The sequence below is a fragment of the Ahaetulla prasina genome, chromosome 2 (assembly GCF_028640845.1).
Source record: "Ahaetulla prasina isolate Xishuangbanna chromosome 2, ASM2864084v1, whole genome shotgun sequence".
Taxonomy (NCBI): Eukaryota; Metazoa; Chordata; class Lepidosauria; order Squamata; family Colubridae; genus Ahaetulla; species Ahaetulla prasina.
The window spans coordinates 151,245,517-151,271,189 of NC_080540.1; the positions used below are offsets into that span (position 1 = coordinate 151,245,517).

The window sequence follows — 25,673 nt, forward strand, 5'->3', positions numbered from 1 at the left end:
AGAAGGGAGGAGTGGAGAAGGAGGAGAGGAAGTAGTAAAGTGAAGGAGATGAAGGATGGGAAAGTAGTAGAGGGTAGAGAGGGAGGTTGTGAAGAAAGGAAGTGGCAATCGGGCAGGCCTGAATCAGTAATAAATAAAAATTAATGATTAATGATGGATAATAGTTTGTACATAAATATGATGTTGGAAAATGGAAATAAAAATTATTTATAAACAATGTTGTACCTTGATGAACGTATCTTTTCTTTTATGTACACTGAGAGCATATGCACCAAGACAAATTCCTTTTGTGTCCAATCACACTTGGCCAATAAAATTCTATTCTATTCTATTCTATTCTATATGAATATGGAAAAGTAAAAAAAATGAGGCTGTATGTTATTATCTTATTCTACTGTGCTAAAAAGAGTCAAAAATCAATGCTTTTTTTTCTTTCCCCCCTTTCCTTCCCTACTTCCCCACCATTTTTATTTTTATTTTTTTGTACAGGAGTCCTTGACTTACAACAGTTCATTTAGTGACTGTTCAAAGTTACAACAGCACTGAAAAAAGTGACTTAGGGCCATTTTTCAGTTACAACCATTGTAGCATCCCCATGGTCATGTGATCAAAATTCAGGTGCTTGGCAACTGGTTCATACTTATGACCATTGTTGTGTCCCAAGGTCATGTGATCACTTTTTGTGACCTTGACAATAAAAGTCAATGGGGAAGCCAGATTCATTTAACATCTGGGTTACTAATTTATTAACTGCAGTGATTCACTTAACAACTGGCAAGAAAGGTCATAAAATGGGGCATAACTCACTTATTATTATTATTATTATTATTATTATTATTATTATTATTATTATTATTATTATTATTATTTATTAAATTTTTATACCGCCCTTCTCCCGAAGGACTCAGGGCGGTTTACAGCCATAATAAAACTACAGCAATGTACACATAAAATCATAATTAAAATACTTATTATACAAATGGCCGAATTAAAACATTAAAAATAAAACCCCGAATTATAAAATATTAAAACATTAAAACTAATTAAAATCCTATTAAAATCCTATGCCAGTTTGGCGCGAACAAACAAATAGGTCTTCAGCTTGCGGTGGAAAGTCCGAAGGTCTGGCAGTTGCCGAAGTCCAGGGGGAAGTTCGTTCCAAAGGGTGGGAGCCCCCCAGAGAAGGCCCTCCCCCTGGGGGCCGCCAGCCGACATTGCTTGGCGGACGGCACCCTAAGGAGTCCCTCTCTGTGCGAGCGTACAGGTCGGTGGGAGGTATTCGGTAACAGCAGGCGGTCCCGTAAGTACCCTGGCCCTAAGCCATGGAGCGCTTTAAAGGTAGTCACCAACACCTTGAAGTGCACCCGAAAGATCACAGGTAGCCAGTGCAGACTGCGCAGGAGAGGTGTTACATGGGAGCAACGTGTGGCTCCCACTATCACCCACGCAGCTGCATTCTGAACCAACTGGAGCCTCCGGGTGCTCTTGAAGGGGAGCCCCATGTAGAGAGCATTACAGTCCAAGCGAGACTTAAATGTCTCACTTAACAACAGAAATGTTGGGCTCAATTGTGGTTGTAAGTTGAGGATTGCCTGTATTTTATATTTTAACATAGTAATAAAAAAATTGGAACCATCAATCCTTTCAAGCAGCTTGCCGTGTACCTGAAGGTACAGGCCCAAAGGTGCTTTTTCAAGAATTCAAGACATCCATGACCCAGATGACTGAGAATCTTCACAGACATTTAGTGAAGGTAGAGCTCTTTGGTTATGGGACTTCTTTTATATAGATATCAGTAGCAAGCTTAATGAAGGATTTCTTGAGTTTCTGTATTGCTACATGTTGACTAGGCAGGTGAAGTTAAGTTAGAAATGGTCTATAGCATAATCTCCTGAGAGGACCTGTGAACAAAAAAAAAATCCATAGAAGAGTTGGAAAAAAAATCCTTGTACTAATTCTTATGCCAGATATATTAGAAATTCACCACTGGTATCTGAATTATTCCTGCCTTTCCCAACATAACTTGGAGAAGGACAACAACATACGGAAGTATTAAGCAAACTGAAAAGAACCTAGCATCTTTCATAGATAACTAAATAGACAGATAGCTAAATATATAGGAATGTTTCAATGTGGTAAAAATATACAAAAAGATCAACAGAAAAAATAGAAAAAAATACAGGAAAAGTAAATTAGGAAAAGAAAAAAATGTAATTATGCCTTTCATCCTTTATTCTATTGAGTAACTATCATCTTAAACTTTTCCCCATCTTCTTTGTTCCTCTTTAATCTCCAAAACATCAATTCAATGTTTTCTTCTTTAAACAAAAAGTCCCTATAATGTTTCCAGTTTTCCCCCATAAAAATTATTTTTTTCTCAGTTCAAACCGATCAGTTTTATCATTTCTGTTAATTCAGTTAATTTTATAATTAATAATAATATTAAATATTATAATAAATATATTAAATATTAATAATAAGTCTACCACTGTAGGTCTGTCATTGTTTTTCCAACTTACTGCATATAATAATCTTGCAACAGTTCCCAAAAATAATATTTTCCTATATTTCTTCTCAAATTCCTTGTCCATAAAACTTCTATCCTGTAGGTCAGAAATAGAGACTTGAATATAATATGAAACCTGACATAATTCTAGGCAGCCATGTTAAAACATGTTCATAAACACATACATTTGCTTGTGAAACATTAGTACAATCAGCCAATACAGAAGGCGAGGTCCCAATGAGACTAAAATGGAATTTAAATGCTCACACCTCTCTTTCAAAGCTACTCCAGAATGTTGGGGATTTTCCAAAATTAATATGGGATTTGAAACTACATTAAAATTTGAAGTCTAGACAATAGCATATACGCTCATAAGTGTTCACAAAACCTTGTTGGTGAAAATTAAACTATTTGATAATGACAAATACCTGGATAGGTTTCCTTCAAAAATGCAAAATAAGCAGGGACAGAAAAGTACAAAAGTCTGTGTATTTGTCTTTCGGCTTTCTATTATCCTTGTATTTTCAACTGTATTCTTGAAAATGCCATTTATGGAATTCTACAGTTTTGCCAAAGGATCTAATAGGCCATGAGTTGTTTTAGCCATAGGTTTTAAACATGTCAGAAGGAAGCTAGATAATAAACAAAATAATAATAATGGCTTGCTTGGTCAAAATAGGTTTGTTCCTCTTTCTTTTCACCCTTTGGATATTTGCAGACTTGATTAGATCAAGCCAATCAAGTATAAACCAATAAACCAAATAATGCATCTCTATTTAGGCACCATGCCAAATCAAAATGGAAACAGCAACAAACCAAGATTTCCAAATGTTTTTTACTAATCCATATTTAAACAATAGTTTATTGACTCCTTTCTCACATTCATGGCAAGCTAGAAAAATAAGCCATATTAAGTTTAGCGCAATGTATGAATCCAAGAATCATTGCCTATTAATTCTGTATTGATCTACCAAGAGAGTAAAGTACCTATACTTCTTAATAAAACGAATAAGTATTTTATCTTATCCTAAAACTATTTTCCAATTGTTCACTTGTGTGTTATGGATTACATATTAATCTGAATACTGAACTGCAACTTGATTCATTTGACTGCATGCTAAATTACATATTTGTGCAGAGACTCATGTCTAGGCAACGAAAGGTCACCAGTCTCCTGGATGATGATTATATTAAGGTTTGGTGAATCTCCAAGGAACAAAACCGAAAAGCAACAACAAGAATGTTTCAGAGAACTATTAGCATTCACAGCGAGGTGAACAAGAGCTACTAAAAAGAAGCTTATTATAAGGGATTCAAGAGGCTAAACGGAATACGAGAAGACTGCCAAGTTCCTTATGCAAGTTGATCCTTTTTTAAAAAAATGGATAGTTTTCAAAATATTTTGATTCAAAAAATGATGGCAAACTATCGATTTGTTGAAGGGTAGGACATCTTACCTACTAGAATATCTTCTAAGACAAATATTCATCATAAAGAGTAAGAAGCTGCATCTTATTTCAGTACAGGTAGTCCTCGACTCACAACAGTTCATTTAGTGGCCATACAAAGATACAACCTCATTGAAAAATGGGAGTTACGATCATTCTTCACACTTACAACTATTGCAGCATTCCCATGGTCAAGTCATCAAAATTCAGACAGGTGGCAACTGACTCATTTATGAAAGTGGCAGTGTGCCGGGATCATATGATCACCTTTTGCGACCTCCTGACAAGCGAAGTCAATGGGTAAACCAGATTCACATAACAACTGCAATGATTCACTTAATAATTGTGGCTAGAAAGGCCGTAAAATGGGGCAAAGCTCACTTAACAAATGTCTCACTTAGCAACATAAATTTGGGGCTCAATTGTGGTCATAAATCGAGGACTACCTGTACTGATAATAAACGACGTCTTCCTTTGCATCAAGCGAGAGGCTAATTTAGGAATACAAAGCATGTTGTGATGGCACACTAAGCTTTTCTTCCAAGGTCTCTCACCAGTTATGACTCCTTGCCCCTTCTTCTGCCTTAGTTGGCCACTTCACTTTGTCCAACGGCAGAACCATCCTAAACCAGACTATGTTACTTTATAGCTACAATAAAAGCAGAAGATCCATAAACGATACACAAGAATACAAGCACATATTGTTTTCTAGCATACCGTGAAATCCGGCAGGTTCTGGAGAACCAGTAGCGGAAATTTTGAGCAGTTTGAAGAACTGGTAGTGGAAATTTTGAGTAGTTCGGAGAACCGGCAAATACCACCTTTGGCTGGCTCCAGAGAGGGGTGGGAATGGGGATTTCCCAGTATCCTTCCCCTGGAGGGGGATGGGAATGGGGATTTCATGGTATCTTTCCCCTGGAGTGGGATGGGAATGGAGATTTTGCAGTATCCTTCCCCAACCACGTCCACCAAGCCACACCACGCCCACTAAGCCACACCCACAGAACCGGTAGTAAAAAAATTTGGATTTCATCACTGCCATAGATCCATTGTAGTTTGGAACAACTATTTATATCTCTAACAGTGCAACCTGACATCACTTTTAGTGCCTCATTTAGGAAGGTAAACTAGTCAGTCTTGCAACCTGCCTGAAGGAGGAGGAGCGGCTGCTGCTTCTCGGCTCTTCCAGGCAGGCTCGACTCTCCTCTCGGCTCTTCCAGGCAGGCTCGGATCTCCTCAGCTCTCCTCTCCGCTCTTCTCTTCCTCTCGGGTGAAGTCAAGCGGCGTCTCTCCTCCCTCTCGCGCCCCCTTCTCTGCCACTCCCCCTTCTCCGCCTCCTCCTCTTGTGTTGCTGCCTCCCATTTTCAGAATGGGAGTGAAACAAAAAAAAATCGGGACTTTTTGGAATTGATGCGGGACGCGGGACAAATTATTAAAAAGTGGGACTGTCCCGCCAAAAGCGGGACGTCTGGTCACTATAAGCTAGCATTTATGAGATTTGATTTTTTGCCAGCGATAGACAAGAAAAGATTCTTAGGATACTTGTTCACAAACACTTGTTTTTACAAATAAACTTTCCCTCACTTAAGGCATCTTAAGAACTTCTCCACAGAGAAGTCTTGCACAATTAAAAAACCTAGTATTGGGGGGGAGGGGTGCCCCAGGCAGGCAAGGATTGCATACTAATAGGAAAGGCCATTTTCCAGCAATGGAGAAGGAAGCTAGTCTCTAAAGGTGCAACCTACTTGCTGAAACCTTGAGAAGTACTGCTTGCATTTGATGAAGAACATTTTGCCCGCAGGTCAAAACGGGAAAGAGAAAGCAATTACAGCTGCAGTGCCAAGACCTGGAAAAAAGCTAGAAGTGGGTCTCCTGGGTTATCAAACAACTTCTTGAAACAAAGTTAAGAATCATTAGTTCTGTACAACTTTGATAGACTGTCAAACCAGATAGTTTCCATTGAAGGCGGTAATTCGGCAGCTTCCTGGGGAATATTGGTTCCACAGGCCAAACCTAATGTGCAACGTTTCTATTTATTTCACAGGAAATGCAGCAGTGATCCTGAATTAGTTTTGTTCTGTTTTGCTAATGGAATTGTTTAGTCAGTGAAATGAAAAGTGGGCCCAAGTTTTCCTTTCTGCTCCAGCCCAACATTTGTTCTCAAAACTGCTCTGGAAGGTAGGGACACAGATTGCGAAGGGTGTGGAGGAAATATTTTCATGAAAGCACAGTTCTGTTTGCACAGTGATGGATTTCACGCAAGCACTACAAACATATTCCAAACAAAATGGAGCCATTTAAATAAGATTGTATCACCTCAACTAATGAAAACAGACCTCAAATTGTTTGTTTGACTATGTGGATTGAGAGAAAGTAGATCATCCTACATTACAGAGAATTTCAGGTAACTGAATGGAATATATTAAATACAAATCCTTTAATATTAAATGCCCAGAGAAAAAAATGTTGTTGTTGTCAGTTGCAAAGTCGTGTCCGAGCCATCGCGACCCCATGGACAACATTCCTCCAGGGCTTCCTGTCCTCTACCATCCTCTGGAGACCATTTAAACTCATGCCTACTGCTTCAGTGACTCCATCCAGCCACCTTGTTCTCTGTCGTCCCCTTCTTCTTTTGCCCTCAATCTTTCCCAGCATTAGGCTCTTCTCCAGGGAGTCCTTCCTTCTCATTAGGTGGCCAAAATATTTCCGTTTCATCTTCAGGATCTGGCCTTCTAAAGAGCAGTCAGGGTTGATCTCCTCTAGGACTGACCAATTTGATTGCCTTGCAGTCCAAGGGACTTGCAGGAGTCTTCTCCAGCACCAGAGTTCAAAGGCCTCAATTCTTTGACACTTAGCCTTTCTTATGGTCCAACCTTCACAGCCATACATTGCAACTGGGAAAACCATAGCCTTGACTATATGCACTTTTGTTGGCAGGGTGATGTCTCTGCTTTTTAGTACGCTGTCTAGATTTGCCATAGCTTTCCTCCCCAGGAGTGTCTTTTAATTTCTTGGCTGCAGTCCCCAACTGCAGTGATCTTGGAACCCAGGAAAATAAAATCTGTAACTGCCTCCATTTCTTCCCCATCTATCTGCCAGGAATTGAGAGGGCCGGATGCCATGAGAGGGCTGGATGCCATGAGAGAAAAATTAATCCTTAATAAAAGTATGAGCTTCTTAGTTACTCAGTGACACCTGACACTATCAATAATAATAGAGTAGTATAGAAGGGACAAATAAATATTACCAAGCTGACCCTCCTAATGTTGTTGGAATGGTAATGAAAGTACAAAACTGACTTGCAGTTTAACAATACCTGGATGGCCACATGGTGCTCATTTGTGTGCTAAAGAAAGTAACTGCTTACACTAATCACTCAGACTATTTAAATCAGGGGTGTCGAACTGGTAGCCCTGCGGACCAGATGCGTCATGCACAGGCCACGCCCACCCCAGCTCCGTGAAAGGAAAAAAAATTCACGATATGTCACATGACGGCAACGTGATGCTGCAAGTTTGACACCTGTGATCTAGAGCAGTCATCACAGGAGTTACACATTCAAACCATTGTTCTTCTACCTCCTAAGGAGATTCTGGATTGCTGGAAAGGCCTCTGTAATGTTGGCGATGGACACTCCGCCCATCTATAACTGGTCTTCTCCCTGTACTTCAAGAAGCTTTGCATCTTGCCATTAGTCCATATCTGGCTGTGACAGTTAGTGCTAACATGAAAAACAATGCAAGCCAAAGGCTACATTTAAATGGTTTAGTGGCACTGTAATAAAGTTGTACCCTATCCTAAATGCACTTTAGTCAGAATCACTCCTTGGATTAGGCCCACTGTTTATTTAAATATGATTTGCTGAATAAGTAATAATTAACCAGGTTCATGATCATTATCCAAACCATAAATAATAATTTAAAGACCACAATGGCTGAGGTTCATGAAACGTGGCAAGCCAAATCAAGCAATCTATTTTAGGGTTGGAGTGACATGGAAGTCCCGATATTAAGTGATATTCTAATTGAATGAAAAGGCAGAATGTAAATCTAATGAATGAGGAAACGGAGGTACCTACTTTGCATTCAATTTACATAGATCAAAATACAGTAAAGCTCTCAATTTTAGTGCTTCAGATTACAAATCGGGAATATTGCATTCTTAGATCTGCCTATAAATCAAAATATCTACCCCTTGACCCCTGCCCCAAATCCTCAAATCTAGCCTAAGCCAACTGTGGGAGAAATGAATGTCTTTTTCAGATGTGTGACTGCCCAATGAATGCCTTTTTCAGATGTATGACTGCCCAATGGGCTTGCCCTTACATAATGAAATTTAAAGATATCCTTTGGTTCCAGGTAGCACTTAATGATGCAACTCATTACAAAGAGGCCATCGCTGCAATTGAGAGACTATTTTGCCCCCTCCCCTTTATCACTAAAGCCCTATTTCAAGCTTCTATCCTTCAAGGTGTATAAACATCTTGACTCTAATTTGTAATCCCATTATTGTTTCAAACCGACATCTTCTCATTCTGTCTAATCCAGCCATTTATTATGGGGATTGTGCAATTGCATTTGAGAAAGCCTTGGTACCATGGTACCCAGATCCCTGAAATCAGATTTGCCTAGGAAAATAGTTCAGCTTCCACAAATCTTCTTTTTGGTGACCCAAAGCAGCGGGATCTTTCAATTAACACTTACATTCCAGGGGCGGGTTCCAAATCCCGTCGCTACCTGTTCACTTGTGCACACACGTGCGCTCACGTGTGCGGCGCTTCTGCGCATGCGCAGAAGCATCCGGGTGGGTGGGCAGAGCTTCCTGCCACTGCAGCTACCAGTTTGCCCAATCCGGTGTGAACTGATAGCAACCCACCATGTTACATTTCTATTGCAGCAAAAGTCATATAAACAGACTGGCAAGGCTCCAGAGAACTATCAAGGCTCCAGTAAATCCAGCAACTTGTTTATTTACATTTAAGCTATTAGGTAATCTCCCACGAAAACAGGTCTGACACACCCAAAGTTTATTAATAATATAGAAGATTATCTAACCAAGCAGTGATCTTGGCTGTTGATCTAAAAATATACCTTCTTACTATGTTTTGCACATATTGTAAACAGTGAAGATTTGTGGCTGCTTGTTCCCCTAGGCTGCATGCAGCCTCTAAGTATACTTCTAAGGCCCACAACAAACAAAACTCTGTAATATTGATTTGAAAATATGATTTCTTTTAATTGATGAAAAAATAATCTTTACAGATGAGACAGGGAATTTGGGGGGGGGGCACATTTTGTCTCAATGCTATACCTGTCTATTATTGTTTTCCTCAGGTTTTAGTCTCCAATTTTTCATCACTCAACTATCAAAACTCCCTCATGCCTTAATGAAGCAAGTGCTTAACAATATGTCCAGCTCCAAATCTCTAATTTTGACTCTTTAAGAGAGTTACAAAAAGAATGTGCTAAATTGAGCAGAAGAAAAATCTTGTTGAAAAGTTGCGTCTACTTTTGCTTGTAGAAATTACTTGCAGGTCAGCCTGTCCCCAACTTCCACCAACTCATGCAGCTATAAAAGTATATGGGATTTTCTTTATTTAAACACCATGTAGTGAGTTAACATCTGCAGAATAAATCCCTAAATAAATTATCCCAAGGCATTTTCAAGGCACACATTACAGAGTGCTGAGCAGGCAAGGGAAAATAAATAAAAGGCAGTTAGTTTGATATCTAATCTGCATGCCAAGAGGAAGCAAAGGCTGTTTTTTTTTTTAAAAATGCATATGTTCACAACTCAGAACTTCAAAATACTTACAGTAATAACTCAGAGTTACTAAGAAGAGGGTGGGGGCACAGAAGTGTGTCGACATACCCAGGAATCTGAATCCCCAATCCAGCATAACATACTAAGGCTGTCCAAATTGATGTCTGGAAAATGTTGGCCACTTATCAACCTAAATTATTAGCTCAACTCTGCTGATAATTGTCCTGCTCAACAAGTTACCAGAAGAAAAGCATAAATAAGTCTGCTCCCACACATCTGATAATCAGCCCTAATAAGCTTCTCTGATTAAGCAGAGAAGTTGGTAACACACACACACATTGCACAATACTATTTTCTCCTGAGACACAGAGCTAGCAAACATCTTGTTTCCGCCTGTATTCACTGCTGATCATATGCCGCATGATCACAGAAACCCTGAAATTTGGCACAATATTCAGATTTCTGCCTACCTTTATCCTTTATTGTAAACACATCAGCATTTTATTTTTCATGATACCTGAGTCCTGGTGAATGCTTGGACAAGTCTTTACATTATTTTCTGGCAAGATTTCAGAAGTATTTTGTGTTTGCCTGATCCTACGGCTGAGACAGAGAGGGGCTAGTCCAAAAGTTATGCAGCTGGCTTCGTGCCTAAGGTGATCTCTAGCTCTATTCCTTAGGCACTACATCAAACTGGCTCTTTCCCAGTTTATAAAAACTTATAAGTTTTTTATAATCCAAAAATCATTTCTGCAAGAAATCCCCAAGACAGAAACACACACCTACACATCTGATTCTGCTGAAAGAAATCTGAAATGGTGGGTGTGATCATTCATTCATTCCATTTAATATTTCAAGACATCCACCATCTGCAATGGAAAGACCAATAGATTAAAAATTCTCTCTATTTTCTTATAGGATATGAAATCTCAAGGGACCCCTGCTGTCTTTCATAGTTGTCAAATGATGAATAATGATTAAGTACAGTAGAGGCTAGATATTATTGCGTAACCTTGCTGTGTGTGTGTGTGTGTGTGTGTGTATATGTATATGAAGAAAAAATAATACATGATAAGATCCATGGTGGTCTACAACACATATTCTAAAACTGTTTGCAAATTAATCAGGATGACAGGTGCAAGTTAGGAATGAAAGCTATCGTACTCATTTGGGGAAAATATTCATTACTGCAGTTCTGTAACTTCTGAAAGGAAGGATTCAAACATTAGGCGGTATCAAACCTTTGGGGAAATTTAAATCAGTAGGACTTCACTCATACAGTGTGGTAATCATTATTTTGAAAAGCAAATTCCTCAAATTCCAAAAGCTGTGTCTTATATTACAACTGAGGAGGCAGGTAATCCTGTGAACAAGAACAATCAATCATTTGTACCACTAGTGACTTTTAAAAAAAAAAAGCATAGGAATTTGAATCCATCTACTATTACAATTACTGTACATAAGTTCAAGCAATGGACCAGCCTACATTGCTCCAAACTCCTTAACTGCTATCACCGTTTGACTATACTGGCCTAGATTACAACCTACATAGGAATGTTAAACAACACCCACATAAATATCAGACTGGGCTACTATACAGGAAATTCTTTTTTTTTTTTTTTGCTCCAAGTGTTTCTAACTCACACCCACCTGTTATTATTTGGCAAGGTTGTTTTTTTCATATGTGGTTTGTCCTTGCTTGCTTCCAAGAGTTGAGAGAGAGTGGCTCAAGGTCACCCAGCTGGGCTTAAGGTAGAATCAGAACTCACGGTTTTCCAGTTTCTAGCCAAGTGCCTTAACCAGTGCCCTAAACTGGCTCTCATGCCATTTAACTCCACTTTTTAAAACTGTATGTTATTTGCTACAACATCCTGGAAACTGGACTGATGGCTAAATGCTAAAGACAGAGATCTTTGTACTGTATGATGTTTATCTTACATTCATTTCAACGGCTTATGACTTGGTTCATGTATCACACTAAATCATAGATGAAATGCAATTGTGATTTGTGGAAGAAGCCAAAGCCTGTTCAAACATATTATATAATGCATATATGATATAACTCGTTATGCACAGTCACTCATGCCCTCGTCACTTCCCGCCTGGATTACTGCAATGCTCTCTACATGGGGCTCCCCTTGAAGAGCACCCAGAGGCTCCAACTGGTACAGAATGCGGCCGCGCGGGGGATTGAGGGAGCTCCTCGTAGCTCCCAGGTAACACCGCTCCTGCACAGGCTGCATTAGTTGCCGGTAGTCTTCCGGGTGCGCTTCAAGGTGTTGGTTATCACCTTTAAAACGCTCCATGGCATCAGACCGGGATATTTACGGGACCGCCTGCTGCCGCCAGTTACCTCCCATCGTCTGGTGCGTCCAGTGCGCTCTCACAGGAGGGCCTCCTTAGGGTGCCGTCGGCCAACCAATGTCGGCTGGCAGCCCCCAGGGGAAGAGCGTTCTCTGTGGGGGCCCCGGCTTTGTGGAATGAGCTGCCGATGGGACTCCGTCTTCTCCCTGATCTTCGGACCTTTAAACGCGAGCTCAAGACTTTCTTTTTTCACCAAGCGGGGCTGGCCTGATTGATTGATTTTAATATTTGGGGGTTTTAGCGGGCTTCTTAACAGGGGTTTTTATCTTTTGTAATTTTTTATCTAATATTTTTAAGTATACAGCGGTTAAATTAGATTTTTAATCTTGTTACAGTATTTTAAATTGTTTTTGGATTATTGTCGTTTTATTTGCTGTACACCGCCCTGAGTCTTCAGAGAAGGGCGGTATAAAAATGTGAATAAATAAATAAATAAATAAATAAATAAATAAATATTATTATTGCTAAAATACCATGGTTTAACTTCAATATATTTTTAACATAACAATCAGATTACCGTTTTGTAAATATAAAGCTTCCATCTAGCATTTTAACATTGAAATGAAATACTGTAGATGCCTACAAATAAAGCAAAGGTGAACTGTTGCTCAATAATTATTATTAAAGCTATAACTCCCAGTATCCTTTATCTTGGTTATGTTGTAATAAAGTTTTAATCCAGTTATTCAAATACTCTCAATTAAAGCCCAGCAAACACAGAAATACACGAACAAACACATATTAATTTTTCATATTGACTTTACAGATAAAATATTGTAATAAGTTTTAAAACTACAAAATAAATATCTCTTTTCTGTGTGAACTGATTCTGAGCCAACAACACCTTTGTGTAGTTAAAACTACATGCTTCAATGGACTTGGTTCAATAATATTCTCATAGAACTTGATACTAGCATGTAAAGATATTACAGCATGCTGTAAAGTGGAAAACTCTCAGAGAAAATGTTCTGTGGTTAAGCAACAATTCCTTTAACAGGATGTCATTCTTTTTCTTCCAAGCTAACGAAATACTTAGTTTAAAAAGAAAATATGAGGCAATATGCTGATTAAGATGCTAAGCTTTCTACTGAGAAAGAGTGGGCTGGATAAAGCTAGAATGTTTTTTTTAAAAAAACCTAGAGCTCTGAACAATGCTTAAATTTGTTTATTTTTTCATTTTAAGTTAGGTGCTTAGTACTTCCATATTTATTCAAGGGAAGTGGGGAGGAAGGGGAGGAGGAGGCGATTAACATAGTGGTTTAGTGTTGAATGGGCACTGTGAAGACCTAGACCCTAGTCCCTAGTCCACCCTCAGCACATAATATCCCTGGTTAGCTCTGAATAAGTCATTCTTAGTCATTCTGAGGCCTGCTACTATACGGGTAAAAATGAAGGGAATGGGAACTGTCTTGAGTTCTTGGAGAACTAGCACACTGTCAAACTAATAAGTAAGCAGAACTGGAGGTTCTAAATTTATTTCCAGGCTAGTGCCGGAAGCTAAAACTTGTAAGAACTAAAACTCTGCTTTAGTTTTTCTTCCCTTGCCATTTGTCTGAGGCGCAAGTGAGGTATACAAAGCATTTCTGCTACTCTCAATGGGAGGAGCAGTCCTCTGCCTATCGAACTAAAGAGGATCCAAATGATATTTTGTAAATTTAATTCAAAAATGGCAACTTCTGTTCCATGAAACTGACTTTTTTTTCTAGAAAGTTTTTTTATTTTTTAAAAAAAACATACAAACATAAAAGCATCTTCTATTCAAATTTCAAATAAAATGTGCCGGTGTGTGTATTACATTTTTGTGCATACAACAATTACCTACCATGAAACTGATTTTTGATGCCTCAGAAAACTGTGCTAATATTCCAGCAAAACACTTGACTGGAAAACTCCTACAAATTCTGTCCTGTGCTGTGCAAATATTTTATGAGGACCAAACGTGTTGTACTTACGGACAAGGTAAGATGAATCTCCACATGATTACAGTTTTTGGAAAGCCTTTTTCTAAGTGCTCTCACTGCCTCCTTGGGTCTGCAGTTAGAAGAAATAAAACCAGAAAACATACTGATCATTTAAATTCTACATACATATTATTTCTCTTATAACGTTATTCCCTGAAAATAGGGAATCAAAATTGCTGAAATGAAAAACCCCCAAAGAGGAAAATTAAATCAAGACCGGAATAAAGCAAGGTAGCCACTTCAGTGACAAAGATGAGTTGTGTGTTGAGAGTACAAACACTAGAGATGGGCCACTACGGCAACTTTATGACTTACGGATTTCAACTCCCAGAATTTCCAAGCTGCTTCGGGAATTCTGGATGTTGAAGTCCATAAGCCATAAAATTGCCATAGTTGCCCACCCAACATATACCATGTCCTGCCAAAGAATAAAATTTCTCATTCTATTACAGAAGTTTGTACAATAGATAGTTAATTTCTGCATGACCCGATGTCCGAGATGATTTATATTTGGTAAATGTTAATATATAGTTGACTGCATAGCATCCCTATTACAGAAGGTTGGATAATCCACCATTGGGGACACTGCACAAGCTTTGCTGAAAGGTTTTCCCAAGCTCAGTGCATCATTTCTGTCTGCAGAAGAAGTAGGAATCCTATAGGCTTAGCAAAATGTTGAATTCCAACTCCCATCAGCCCCAAATGTTGTAGCATGCCTAATAGCATGGTAAGTAAGATGCCTTTCCCGGAGGCATGGAAAATAATCATCATCAATATGAGAGGAAATTAAAAACAGAACAATAAAAGACTGACACTGAAATAGATTCTGAATCTACTCCCTCCTTCTATTAGCCTCCAAAGTCTTTAAATACTGAAAATCCTGTGTGTGTGTGTGTGTGTGTGTGTGTGTGTGTGTGTGTGTATGAAAACAGCCATTCTATTTTCCATAAAACAATAAAACATAAAACAATCCTATGAGGTAGAATGGGCTGAGAAACAGCTTCCATGTCTGAGGTCAGGAACTCAAACCTGGGTCTTCCTACTACTCCCTACTCCCTCCCTAATACCTGTATTAATCCAGTATTTTATCCATTATGCCACACTAGTTCATTTGAGAGACTATGTTGTATTTTTAGAAGGTGAAATAGCCCGCTTAAGCCTTGCAGAAACTTAAGGCATCAACAATGGACTTCAAATTCAGGTCCTGCTGACTTTTGAAAGGTGGCTTTCAAACGCTGTATGAAGCCTTATCTGGCCTTCAAGCCACTTCTGACTGCATAATACAAATGGAAAAGCATGACTTTAGAGCCTTTTCCCCCTCAGGGGTGAACTTTCTCTGTGGCAAGAGAGCATTTGCCTTTTTAATGCTTTGTAAACTGGAATATTCTACTGCTCCTGATGACTAGACGCTTCACACTGGTTATCTTTGTTGTTCATCTAGATTTAAGGATAATGATACCAATCAACTGTTAAATGACCAGCCCTTAGTGACATAGTTTCAAATGCTGAACTGGACACGGGCTGGAGGGCTGCTAAACACTGGTTGTTCTCATTGACTGACACATAAGCCAAACCAAAACTCATATATCCTATTTCCCCCTGTGAACATGGCTTCTCTTTAGCTAAGCCCACAGATTTCTGTGGTTACGCAGACCCAAAGAAAGTTGGCAAATTTCTGGGGGAACAAAAACCCAGAATGTTATTTCTTTTTCATTTCTTCAAAGTTGAACAAACAAGAAAACAAAAATTCACATCACCTCTAGGGTATTCTTCCTCAAACATGTTCCCTCCAGGTACTCTGACTGCCTGGCAGCTCCCATCAATCTTAACTTAGTATAGTTAGGAAAGGGAGGAGGTACTGTATAACTCCCCAAGTTGAAGACATAAGACTATTTCAGAAGAGTAACATAAAGCCCCTTTGTGGCATATGGCCTGGTTATCCGAAGTACTGTTTATCTTCAATTGATAACTCCCTGGTACATTTACATAGAATGGGTTACACTGTAGGTCGCCTCTACTAAAGGATACAGGAAGTATGCCTTCTCTGCTACAATGCCTGCCCTCTGGAAAGTAGTGGGATTCTACCGGTTTGGACCGGTTCGGGAGAACTGTTTGCTCCAACTTTCAGCCGTCAGCGAACTGGTTCACTGTTTCTTTGAAGTGGGCCCGCCCGTCTGCCCCTGTGTTATATTTATATGTTGGGCCTCTTGTGGCTCAACAGGCTAATGCAGTCTGTTATTAATACAGCTGCCTGCAATTACAATTATTGCAGGTTTGAGTCCCACCAGGCCCAAGGTTGACTCAGCCTTCCATCCTTTATAAGATAGGTAAAATGAGGACCCAGATTGTTGGGGGGGGGGCAATACAAGTTGACTTTGTATATAATATACAAATGGATGAGACTATTGCCTTACACAATGTAAGCCGCCCTGAGTCTTCGGAGAACGGCGGGATATAAATTCAAATTAAAAAAAATATCTATATTTACGCTTCCGAAACCCAGCTGATTGGGGCAGCAGAGTGGATTGCCCCTCCTCAGCTGTTTTCCTTGTTCTTAGCAACGCAAAAGTTCTATTTTCTTCAAAGTGTGCATGCGCACACAGCGCGTGTCTGGCACACGTGCTTAGCGAACTGGTTGTTAAACCAGTAGGATCCCACCACTGCTCAGAAATATAAATGGCACCCATTCTCCTGGGGTTCTGAAAAAACTTACTAGCTTTTAGCTGAGGTTAACATGTTTAGCTGAGGTATTTGTGGAGGGCCCATCATAACTTCATGGCCTAGCATTTTGACATGGGCTGCCTGTGTTTGTTTTCATTGTTTTTAATCTATTCTTTCTGGGTTTTGTAAGCCACCCAGAATCTAATAGAATGGGCAACTCTAACCAATTTAATAAATCAAATTAAATTAAACTGAAATATCTTTCAAAACAATGTGCCAATTTTCTTTGCGTGGTTGGAAATTGCTTAGAGGATAAGCTCACAGGCAGTAGCATGGACAGCAATAACACTGCTATTGCCTTTGGCTGGGTTATACTGTTGTAACTATGAGTTGCTGCTTTTTTGTTGACTTGGTTTGTTGCTGGTTTACTTTATTATTATTATTTTTGTAAGCCATCCAGGAAACAGTTTTAAAAGGAAGAACAGGTTCTGCTGCTAAAGTACAAATAAAAGGCCATGGCTGGATTCCAGAGAATAATCCCTATCAAAAACACAAAACCCATCCCAGAAAAATAAACCCAGGGTTAGCAATAAGCAACTCTTCTAAGTGCGTATAAACATCAGCCTATATCTTAGGAGCAAACAGTAAAAGGTAAAGCTTATTTTATTCCAATTTTGTTTTGAGCAAAATTTGCTCTTTGAAGTAGAGACTGCTTCTCACAGACTGCTGTCTTCGAAATATATGGGACTCTAACTCTTTTTGGCTATGCCGGTTAAAGTTATAGGAACTACAGGTAGTCCTTGAATTATAATTGCAATTGAGCCTGGAACTACCATCATAAATTGTTACAGTCGTAAGTCAAGGCATCCACATGACTGGAAGTAATTTCCAGGCCTTTTTTTTTTTTTTTTTTTGGTGGCGGTGGTTCTTAAGTAAACATAGTAATTGTTAAGTGGTTGTGGCAGTTGCTAATAAACCCATTCATTTGAATGGCCATTTTTAGCTGGAATTGTGGTCATATGGCTGAGGAATGCCACAATGGGTTGCAAAGATGACCCGCCCAACATACAGCCACATGACCGCAGGCAGGGAGCATGTGGTGTGACCATTTACAATGGCCAGGGGTGTTTTTTGGGTCGTAAAGTCCCCATTCTGTGGACATAATTGCAAACATTCTCAAAATAACGGGTTGTTAAGCAAGGACTGCCCATATAGCCCAACTCATCTAGAGCACACCTAGTTAGAGAAGACTAAGCTTAATTCTTTTTCTCTCTAAGAGGAAGTAGCCAAGAGATACCACAGTATCGATCTGTGCATGGAAAGGGAAGAGTTACATTCAAAAATTACACAAAGGCCCATATATATAGCCCCCAATAACTCATTCAAGATTCTAGATGTTGTATTTACTGCTACTTCGTACATTGAACTATGTCCACACATTTACAGGTAGTTCAACAACTTACAGAGTTGTTGAACTACCATTTCCAATAGTCAGTCGTAGCTAATGGTAAGGAATGCTAGTAACTGTAGTTCAGCACTTGCATGATAGTTTCCCATTGGGGCAGCCTTCTCCGTTAAAAGTCACAATAACAAATCAATATATCATAAAAGGTAAAGGTAAAGATTCCCCTCGCACATATGTGCTAGTCGTTCCTGACTCTAGGGGGCGGTGCTCATCTCCAGCTCAAAGCCAAAGAGCCAGCGCTGTCTCTGTGGTCATGTGGCCGGCAAAGATGTCTCTGTGGTCATGTGGCCGGCAAAGATGTCTCTGTGGTCATGTGGCCGGCATGACTCAATGCCGAAGGCACACGGAACACTGTTACCTTCCCACCGAAGGTGTTCTCTATTTTTCTACTTGCATTTTTTACGTGCTCTTGAACTGCTAGGTTGGCAGAAGCTGGGACAAGTAACGGGAGCTCACTCCGTTACGCGGCACTAGGGATTCAAACCGCTGAACTGCCAACCTTTCGATCGACAAGCTCAGCACCTTAGCCACTGAGCCACCACGTCATGAATTGCAAATAGTGCAATTCCTTGCTTTAAGGACAATGTGACATCTGATGCGAGGACAAGTTGCATCATTTGTACAATTATATCAATACAGAGATGTCATTTGCTTCCATCCTTGTGTTACTTGAAGTACTATAAGTTAAACTTTTTTTTTTTTTTGGCACGTTGGCAGAAGAGGTACTATCACTTCAAGCAAATCAGGTTAGCAAATAGGGTGCAAAACTTGGGAGAGTTTTGAATATTACTAGAACTCTTTTGAATACAGACTCTGACCCCACCCATAAAAACCATAAAAACAGAGTCATGGTACAATTAAAAAAGACAATTTGAACTAGCATTGTAGTTCTTAAACAACAAGCCTCAGGATATAGAATCACATGCTCAAAACAGCATGCTGCCTCTTTGCAAAGTTACACACCTCAGATAGGATGTTTTCTGCTAGATGCCCTGTAATTTCTGCTTCAGAGGTTTCCTGGACATACAGCTTACGGACTGAGCATTGGCATGGGTGTCAATTAGTCACAAGGCTCGCCGAGCAAACACTCTTTCTCAGGCAAAAATATATCTCAGGATTATTCTGAGGATAAGGGACTTTTCTGCATTTTTTTGAAGGCAGGACATCAATGTAATTAGAAGGTAGTCCTTGTCTTATGACAGTTCGCTTAAAGATGATCTGAATTAGCAACAATTTCAGTAAAAGATAGTTATGACCGAAATTTGAATTTACAACTGTTACCCATCCCCACAATCACGTGCTGCAATTCAGGTATTTTGCAACCGGCTCATTATCAGTTGCGCATCTCACGGTCATGTAATTGTTAATTGCAACATTTTTGCTGGTTTCTGATTCACAGTTGGGGGCTCCTTTCATCTCTTTATTAATGAGCCCACCAAAGTGGTATTTATTTATTTATTTATAGATTACAACCTATTTCTTGGTAAGCTAGAAAAAAGTGGGATACATAGCATCACCACCAGATAGATTTGTAACTGGCTGACAGTTAGGGTTGGCATATAGTCAACAAGCTGTCCTTAATAGTACTATATCTACACGGTAGGAAGGAAGCAGCAGGGTACCACAAGGTTCTGTCTTAGGCTCAGTATTCTTCAATATCTTCATAAATGACTTAGATGAATAGAAGGGGAACTCATCAAATTTGTAGATGATATTAAGCTGGCAGGAATAGCCAACACCCTAGATGACAGGCTCAAGATCTAGATGGATCTTGACAGATTTGAACACCAGTCCCTAACAAAATGAAATTCAATGTAGAGAAAAGTAAAGTCTTACACGTAGGCAAGAAAAACCAAAAGTACACATATAGATTGGGTGAAACCTGGCTTAATAGCAGTAATTGTAAAAGGGATCTTGGAGCATTAGTGGACAATCAATTAAATATAAGCCAGCAGTATGTAGCAGCAGCCAAAAAAGCCAATGAAATCCTAAATTGTATTAACAGAGGGATTCAATCAAGTTCACATGAGGTACTAACACCACTCTATAAAGCCTTAGTAAACATCACACCTAGAATACTGCATCCAGTTTGGTCACCACACTAAAAAAGATGTTGAGACTCTAGAAAGAGTGCAGAGAAGAGCAACAAAGATGATTAGGGGACTGGAGCTAAAACATATGAAGAACGATTACAGGAACTGGGCATGGCTCGTCTAGTGAAGAGAAGGACCAGGGTGACATGATAGCAGTGTTCCAATATTTGAGGGGCTGCCACAGAGAGGAAAGGGGTCAACCTATTTTCCAAAGCACCTGCAGGCCAGACAAGGAATAATGGATGGAAACCGATCAAGGAGAGATTCAACCAAGAAATAAGGAGCATTTTTCTGACATTGAGAACAATCAACCAATGGAACAGCTTGCCTTCAGAAGTTGTGGGTGCTTCATCACTGGAGGCTTTCAGGAAGAGACTAGACAGCCATCTATCAGAAATGGTATAGGCAGGGTCTCCTGCTTGAGCAGGGGGTTGGAGTAGATAACCTACAGAGTCCCTTCCAACTCTGATAATTCTGTTCTACTCTTGTTTGCATGCTTCAGAACTGCTAGGAGAGCAGGAGTTAGAGCGAATGATGAGGGCTCACCCTGACACACAGCAGCACTCAGCTTTTGAACAATTTGCTGCTGCAAACTGTCGACCCAGCATCCTAATCACGTGAGCCACCACGCTTCATTGGCATATAGTCAAGCTGACCACATGACCATGGAAATGTTTTTGGGCAATGCTGGCTCCCTCAGCTAAGAAACAGAAATAGCATCGCCCCCTAGAGTCAGACATGACTGGACAGGGGAAACCTTGATCTTGACCTTTTTATCAGGGGTAAGCATAGCTCCTATTCCTCACATCTATTCAAATGCTAAAAACCAGTGAGGGCGCTAGCCAAACTTGCACGGTCCTATAAATCAGGGGTGTCCAATCTTGGCAACTTGAAGACTTGTGGGTTTCAACTCCCAGAATTCCCCAGCCTGCTATAAATCCATCACAGAGCTTCTTTACTCACCATGTTTTCAAAGTATGCACTGTCATTAATTTACAGGCACATTTAATGAACATGCACACAACAAATATGAGTTTTCACAGGAGGTAGGATGCAAATACATCTACCAGGAAGTAGGATTGCCTAGTACATGCAATTTGCCTTGTTTATTATCTGTTTATTTATTAGCATTTATATTCTGTTCCAGAGACGCTGGACAATTCACATTCAAATCCAACTCATAAGGCAACAGTAATCACAACATCAAAAACACGTAGCAATACCTATTTTCAATCCAGTCCTTCCTTGCTGTCTGTGATTTTTTTAAAAAATGTCAAGGTGAAGATTTTACAGCATGGAAAGAATCGTTTGCTGGGTGTTTTATGCCAATAAAACCCCACTTTTAGTATTCAAAGGAAAGCTCAAGGGACCTGGTGAAAGTTGGCAACTCTTAGCATACATTGCAACAGACGGAGAAGTCCCCACAACTTCATATAAAGCTGAAATGGATAAACCACAAATTTCACATGGTCTGATTGGTGATTTCCCCTCCCCCCCCACTCCAGCAAATCTCTTCCCAATTGCGAATGCATTGTTTTCAGGAACTTTTGGTGGTGGTGGGGACCTCCCGAAAGGTTTTAACATATATTTATTTTACTTCTTAAAATAAATTCTAAATTAATAATAATTAATAAATAAATAATAAACAAAATTCTAGAAGCTGCTATGCTCTTTGGCCCTGACTATCAGCCTGAACAAAAGTGAAGTACTTTGCCAGAAGTACCAAGTCCAAAGAACCAAAAATCACTGTTGATGATAACCAGCTGAGAAAGGCAAACGGCTTCAAATACTTGGGAAGCATCATCTTGAGTGACAGGTCTGTGGATACAAAACTGATTTAGGGATCAGCAAGGCCAGCCAGTGCTGGGATGGCATTGTACTGGAGTGCTCAATCCACACAACATTCATATTGCCACAAAGCCAGAAGTCTGCAGAGTCCAGGTTATCTCTTCCCTCCTATATGGATGTGAATCCAGGACTCTGTATTGAAGGCACATCAAATAACTGGAGAAATTTCACGTGTGTCCTCTCTGCTCCATCCTTGATATTTGTTGGCAAGGCCATGTCTCCAGCCTGGAGATCTTGGATATGCAGAGTCCACCAGCATTGAGTCTCTGATTATCAGAGCCCAGAATGTGATGGGTGGGACATGTCATAAGAACGGATGATCGCTGTCTGCTTTTCCAGTTTCTCCACTGTGTACTGCAGTCTGGGAAGGTATCTCAAAGTTTGGGAAGAGATCTTGAGATTGATCATACAAAAAAACGGTAAAAGAAACCTCTCACCACTGTGACTTCCAGCTAAGAGAACAAGAAGCTGCAGCTGCTGACAGAACCTGTTGGCAAACTCTCTGCCATGAAGTCTTCAGCAGCTTTGAAGACACGTGCCACCAAAAATTGATAGAAGTGAGTGGCATCACAGAATATCACCCATAGTTACCACAACAATGGACTTTCCTGTGCCCCCGCTGCACTAGATTCTATGCTTCTAGAATGGGACTGCAGAGCCATCTCCATGTACACAACTGCAAAACAGAGTGCCTTTTTCAAACTGAAAGCCTACCATGTTATACTTCTTAGCCACAAATTCTACAAAAGTCAAAACAAACAAACAAACAAAAAGTAAAACATTTCCATCCACTACTCTGGTCATGCTTGCCCACAAATGTTAAGTTTTCCCAACTGCTGAAGAGCAAAATGATAACAACCAAAAATGCAACAATTCATGAAGAAGCACTATCATTCTCTGATCTAAAGATCAAACACGTTAACTTTTCGAAGACAATCAAGCAGCTTACCCTTCCTCAGTCGTGTTGATAAGGTCACAAATATGCATGAACTGACCCCATTCTTCTGTCTGCAAGGTTCCAAAAGTAGCTTTTGCTGCCGAGGGAAAGATTGGGCTCACAGTTAAAAAGCTAGACATTTAGAAACAAACTGTTATTTTAGATGATCAAAGTAGGACATTTAGACTTAGAAGGCAGCTTTTTCAAATTAAAAAAAAGAGAGCGAATAGCCAAATATAAATCTAGCATAGGTAGTCCTTGACTTACAACAGTTCATTCAGTGCCTGTTCAAAGATACAATGGCACTGAAAAACGTTACTTATGACCTTTTTTCCCACCCTTATGCAGCCCACTGCAGCATCCCTGTGGTCAAAATTCAGATGCTTGGGAACTGACTTTTATTTATGATGGTTGCAGTGTCCTGGGGGATCATGTGATCACCTTTTATAATCTTCTGACAAGCAAAGTCAATGGGGAAGCCAGATTCACTTGTTACTAACTTAACAACTGCAGCGATTCACTTAATAACTATGGCAAACATGTCATAAAATGGAGCAAAATTCACTTAACATCTATCTCACTTAGCAACAGAAATGTGGTGCTCGGCTATGGTCATAAATCAAGGACTAGTTGTAAATAAACACATATCTCTCAGCCAACTTTTAAATGTAGGGAATTCAGCTAATAGTAACAGATTGCATTTGGTGGAACTTCAACATGGTGTTGAACATGGAACTTCAACATGGCTCAAAGATATTTTCTAATGCCATTTAAGGAGCCGTAGGGCAAGAACAAGGGTGTATCCAAGATAAAATGGGCCTAAAGTGGCAGGCCATCCATATAACAAGTCATAACCTTCTATATTCAAAATTCTTTCCTCCGTTAAATTAAACCAATCACTTATTACTGAAAGGGCTACTGCTTCATAATATAATTTAAAATTAGGCATTTTAAGGCCACCTCTTTCCCGTGAGTCCTGAATTACTTTCATTTTAACCCTCGCCTTTTTACCTTGCCATATAAATTTATTAATCCCAATCTGCCAATCCTCCAATTTTTTATCTTTCTTAATTACTGGTATCATCTGGAACAGAAACAAAAATCTAGGTAAAACTTTTGTTTGTTAAAACTTTTTCAATTAAAAAAAAATGGGCCTAAAGACCTAAGTTGCTATTGAACCTTAATCACCATGAACCTTAATCAACTTCTGGAAGTTCACCCATTGCCCTGTAAAATGGAGAATCAATCAAAATTCACAGTTTTTGCTCTGAAAGAGGCGACTTCAGCAGGTGCTACTGGTTGCTTCTATTGGACACACCTGTTGTGGTTAAAAATTATTGCAAAAGTTCCCAAAGCATAGATGAGGCACTTTGGCCCAGTTCTGATCCTCAGTTGCTGACTAAAGTTTCCTGCAAGTGACCTTATCAAAATATGTAATATATAAATATCAAATCTCTTCATTTGGTCAGTCTTCCAAACTCACCAAAAGTTCAATTACCCTATGGGTTGCCCTTAGCATTTCTATTCACACCCCATAACAATCTAACTTTCAGCCGGCAGCGGATTATAGTTTGGGATTTTACTACGTGTTACCAGAAATGAGCCTCCACCCCCCCACCCGGGAATCCAGGCTACGGGTGAAGCACTTCTCTCCCCACAACCGCCTTGAATACACACATTCAAGAGCCTCACACGCCCGTCTGGTCCAAACCTAATTGGAAAATGCCAGGAATCCAAGCGATAGCATGATGTCAGAAGTTGGCGTTCAAGCCGCTAAATTCAGGAAGACGGCTCCGGGCCAGCACGAAGCTTTCAAGAAGAGACTGGACCGCCATCTGTCAGAAAGGGTGTAGGGTCTCCTGCTTGGGCGGGGGTTGGACTAGATGACCTTCAAGGTCCCTTCCAACTCCCTTAATCTCACTCTGAAGGAAATAAGCTACCCGGCAGGCGCGGCTTACCGATCAGATGGCCCAGGGGGGTGCCGAAGGCATCCTTCTGACTCTTTCCAAAAGCCATGCTGAGTTGCGCCCGAGTTTTCAGGCCCGTTCGGGAGACCAGGATCTTCGGATCAGAGCTGAGAACGACCGTCCCCCAGTCTTCTCCCTGGCACCTCACGCCGACGCCTTCCTCCTCCTCCTCCGCCGCTCCGGTGGCTGCCCCGTCGGGGATCGCTGCCGAGCGCCTTTCCCGGAGGCTGGCAGGGAGGAGCTTGGCGACCGCCTTCCAGGTGCTCGCCACGGCCGGCGTCCTATAAGCTCCGCGTCGGGGATCACGTGCAGCGCGGGACTGGATCAGACCTGCCCTGGCTGGGAGATCAAGCGTCGGGATGCGAGAAGAACCGTTCGGAGGCTCCGCGGTCCGCTCGCCCTGCTTCAGAGGCGAGGGGGAGACTACGAGGCCGAGGAGCCTCTTTTGCTCCCTTGGTATTTCACAAGAGTTTTCGGTTTGCAACTTCTGCGGGTGGTCGGCGCCGGGATTGCTCTCATATCACCCGGAGTTGTTGTCTGCTTCCTTTTTTTTTTTTTTTTGAGGCGGTGGGGAGACGATTTGGTATCCCACGACCACACTTTTTCCTCCTGTTCTGATCCTAAACGACAGTTCGGTTAATAAACTCGAGCTAATGAATG

General features: G+C 40.4%; 1 protein-coding gene across 3 annotated transcripts in view; it reads right to left on the reverse strand.

The window, feature by feature from the left end:
• TOM1L1 (target of myb1 like 1 membrane trafficking protein) overlaps nt 1-25,451 on the reverse strand; it is a 69,420-nt gene extending 43,969 nt beyond the window's left edge. Inside the window, exons 1-3 of one of the 3 annotated variants that reach the window (XM_058165815.1) lie at nt 25,005-25,449; nt 23,059-23,143; nt 14,034-14,112 (exon numbers count right to left, since the gene is read on the reverse strand). In XM_058165815.1, the coding sequence (XP_058021798.1) occupies nt 14,034-14,112; nt 23,059-23,143; nt 25,005-25,062 (222 nt within the window). In that variant the 5' untranslated portion in view covers nt 25,063-25,449. Of the gene's footprint in view, nt 1-14,033; nt 14,113-23,058; nt 23,144-25,004 lie in introns of all 3 variants that reach the window. The other 2 variants (XM_058165816.1, XM_058165814.1) reach the window with 2 other exon arrangements.
• Nucleotides 25,452-25,673: the final 222 nt, after the last annotated feature.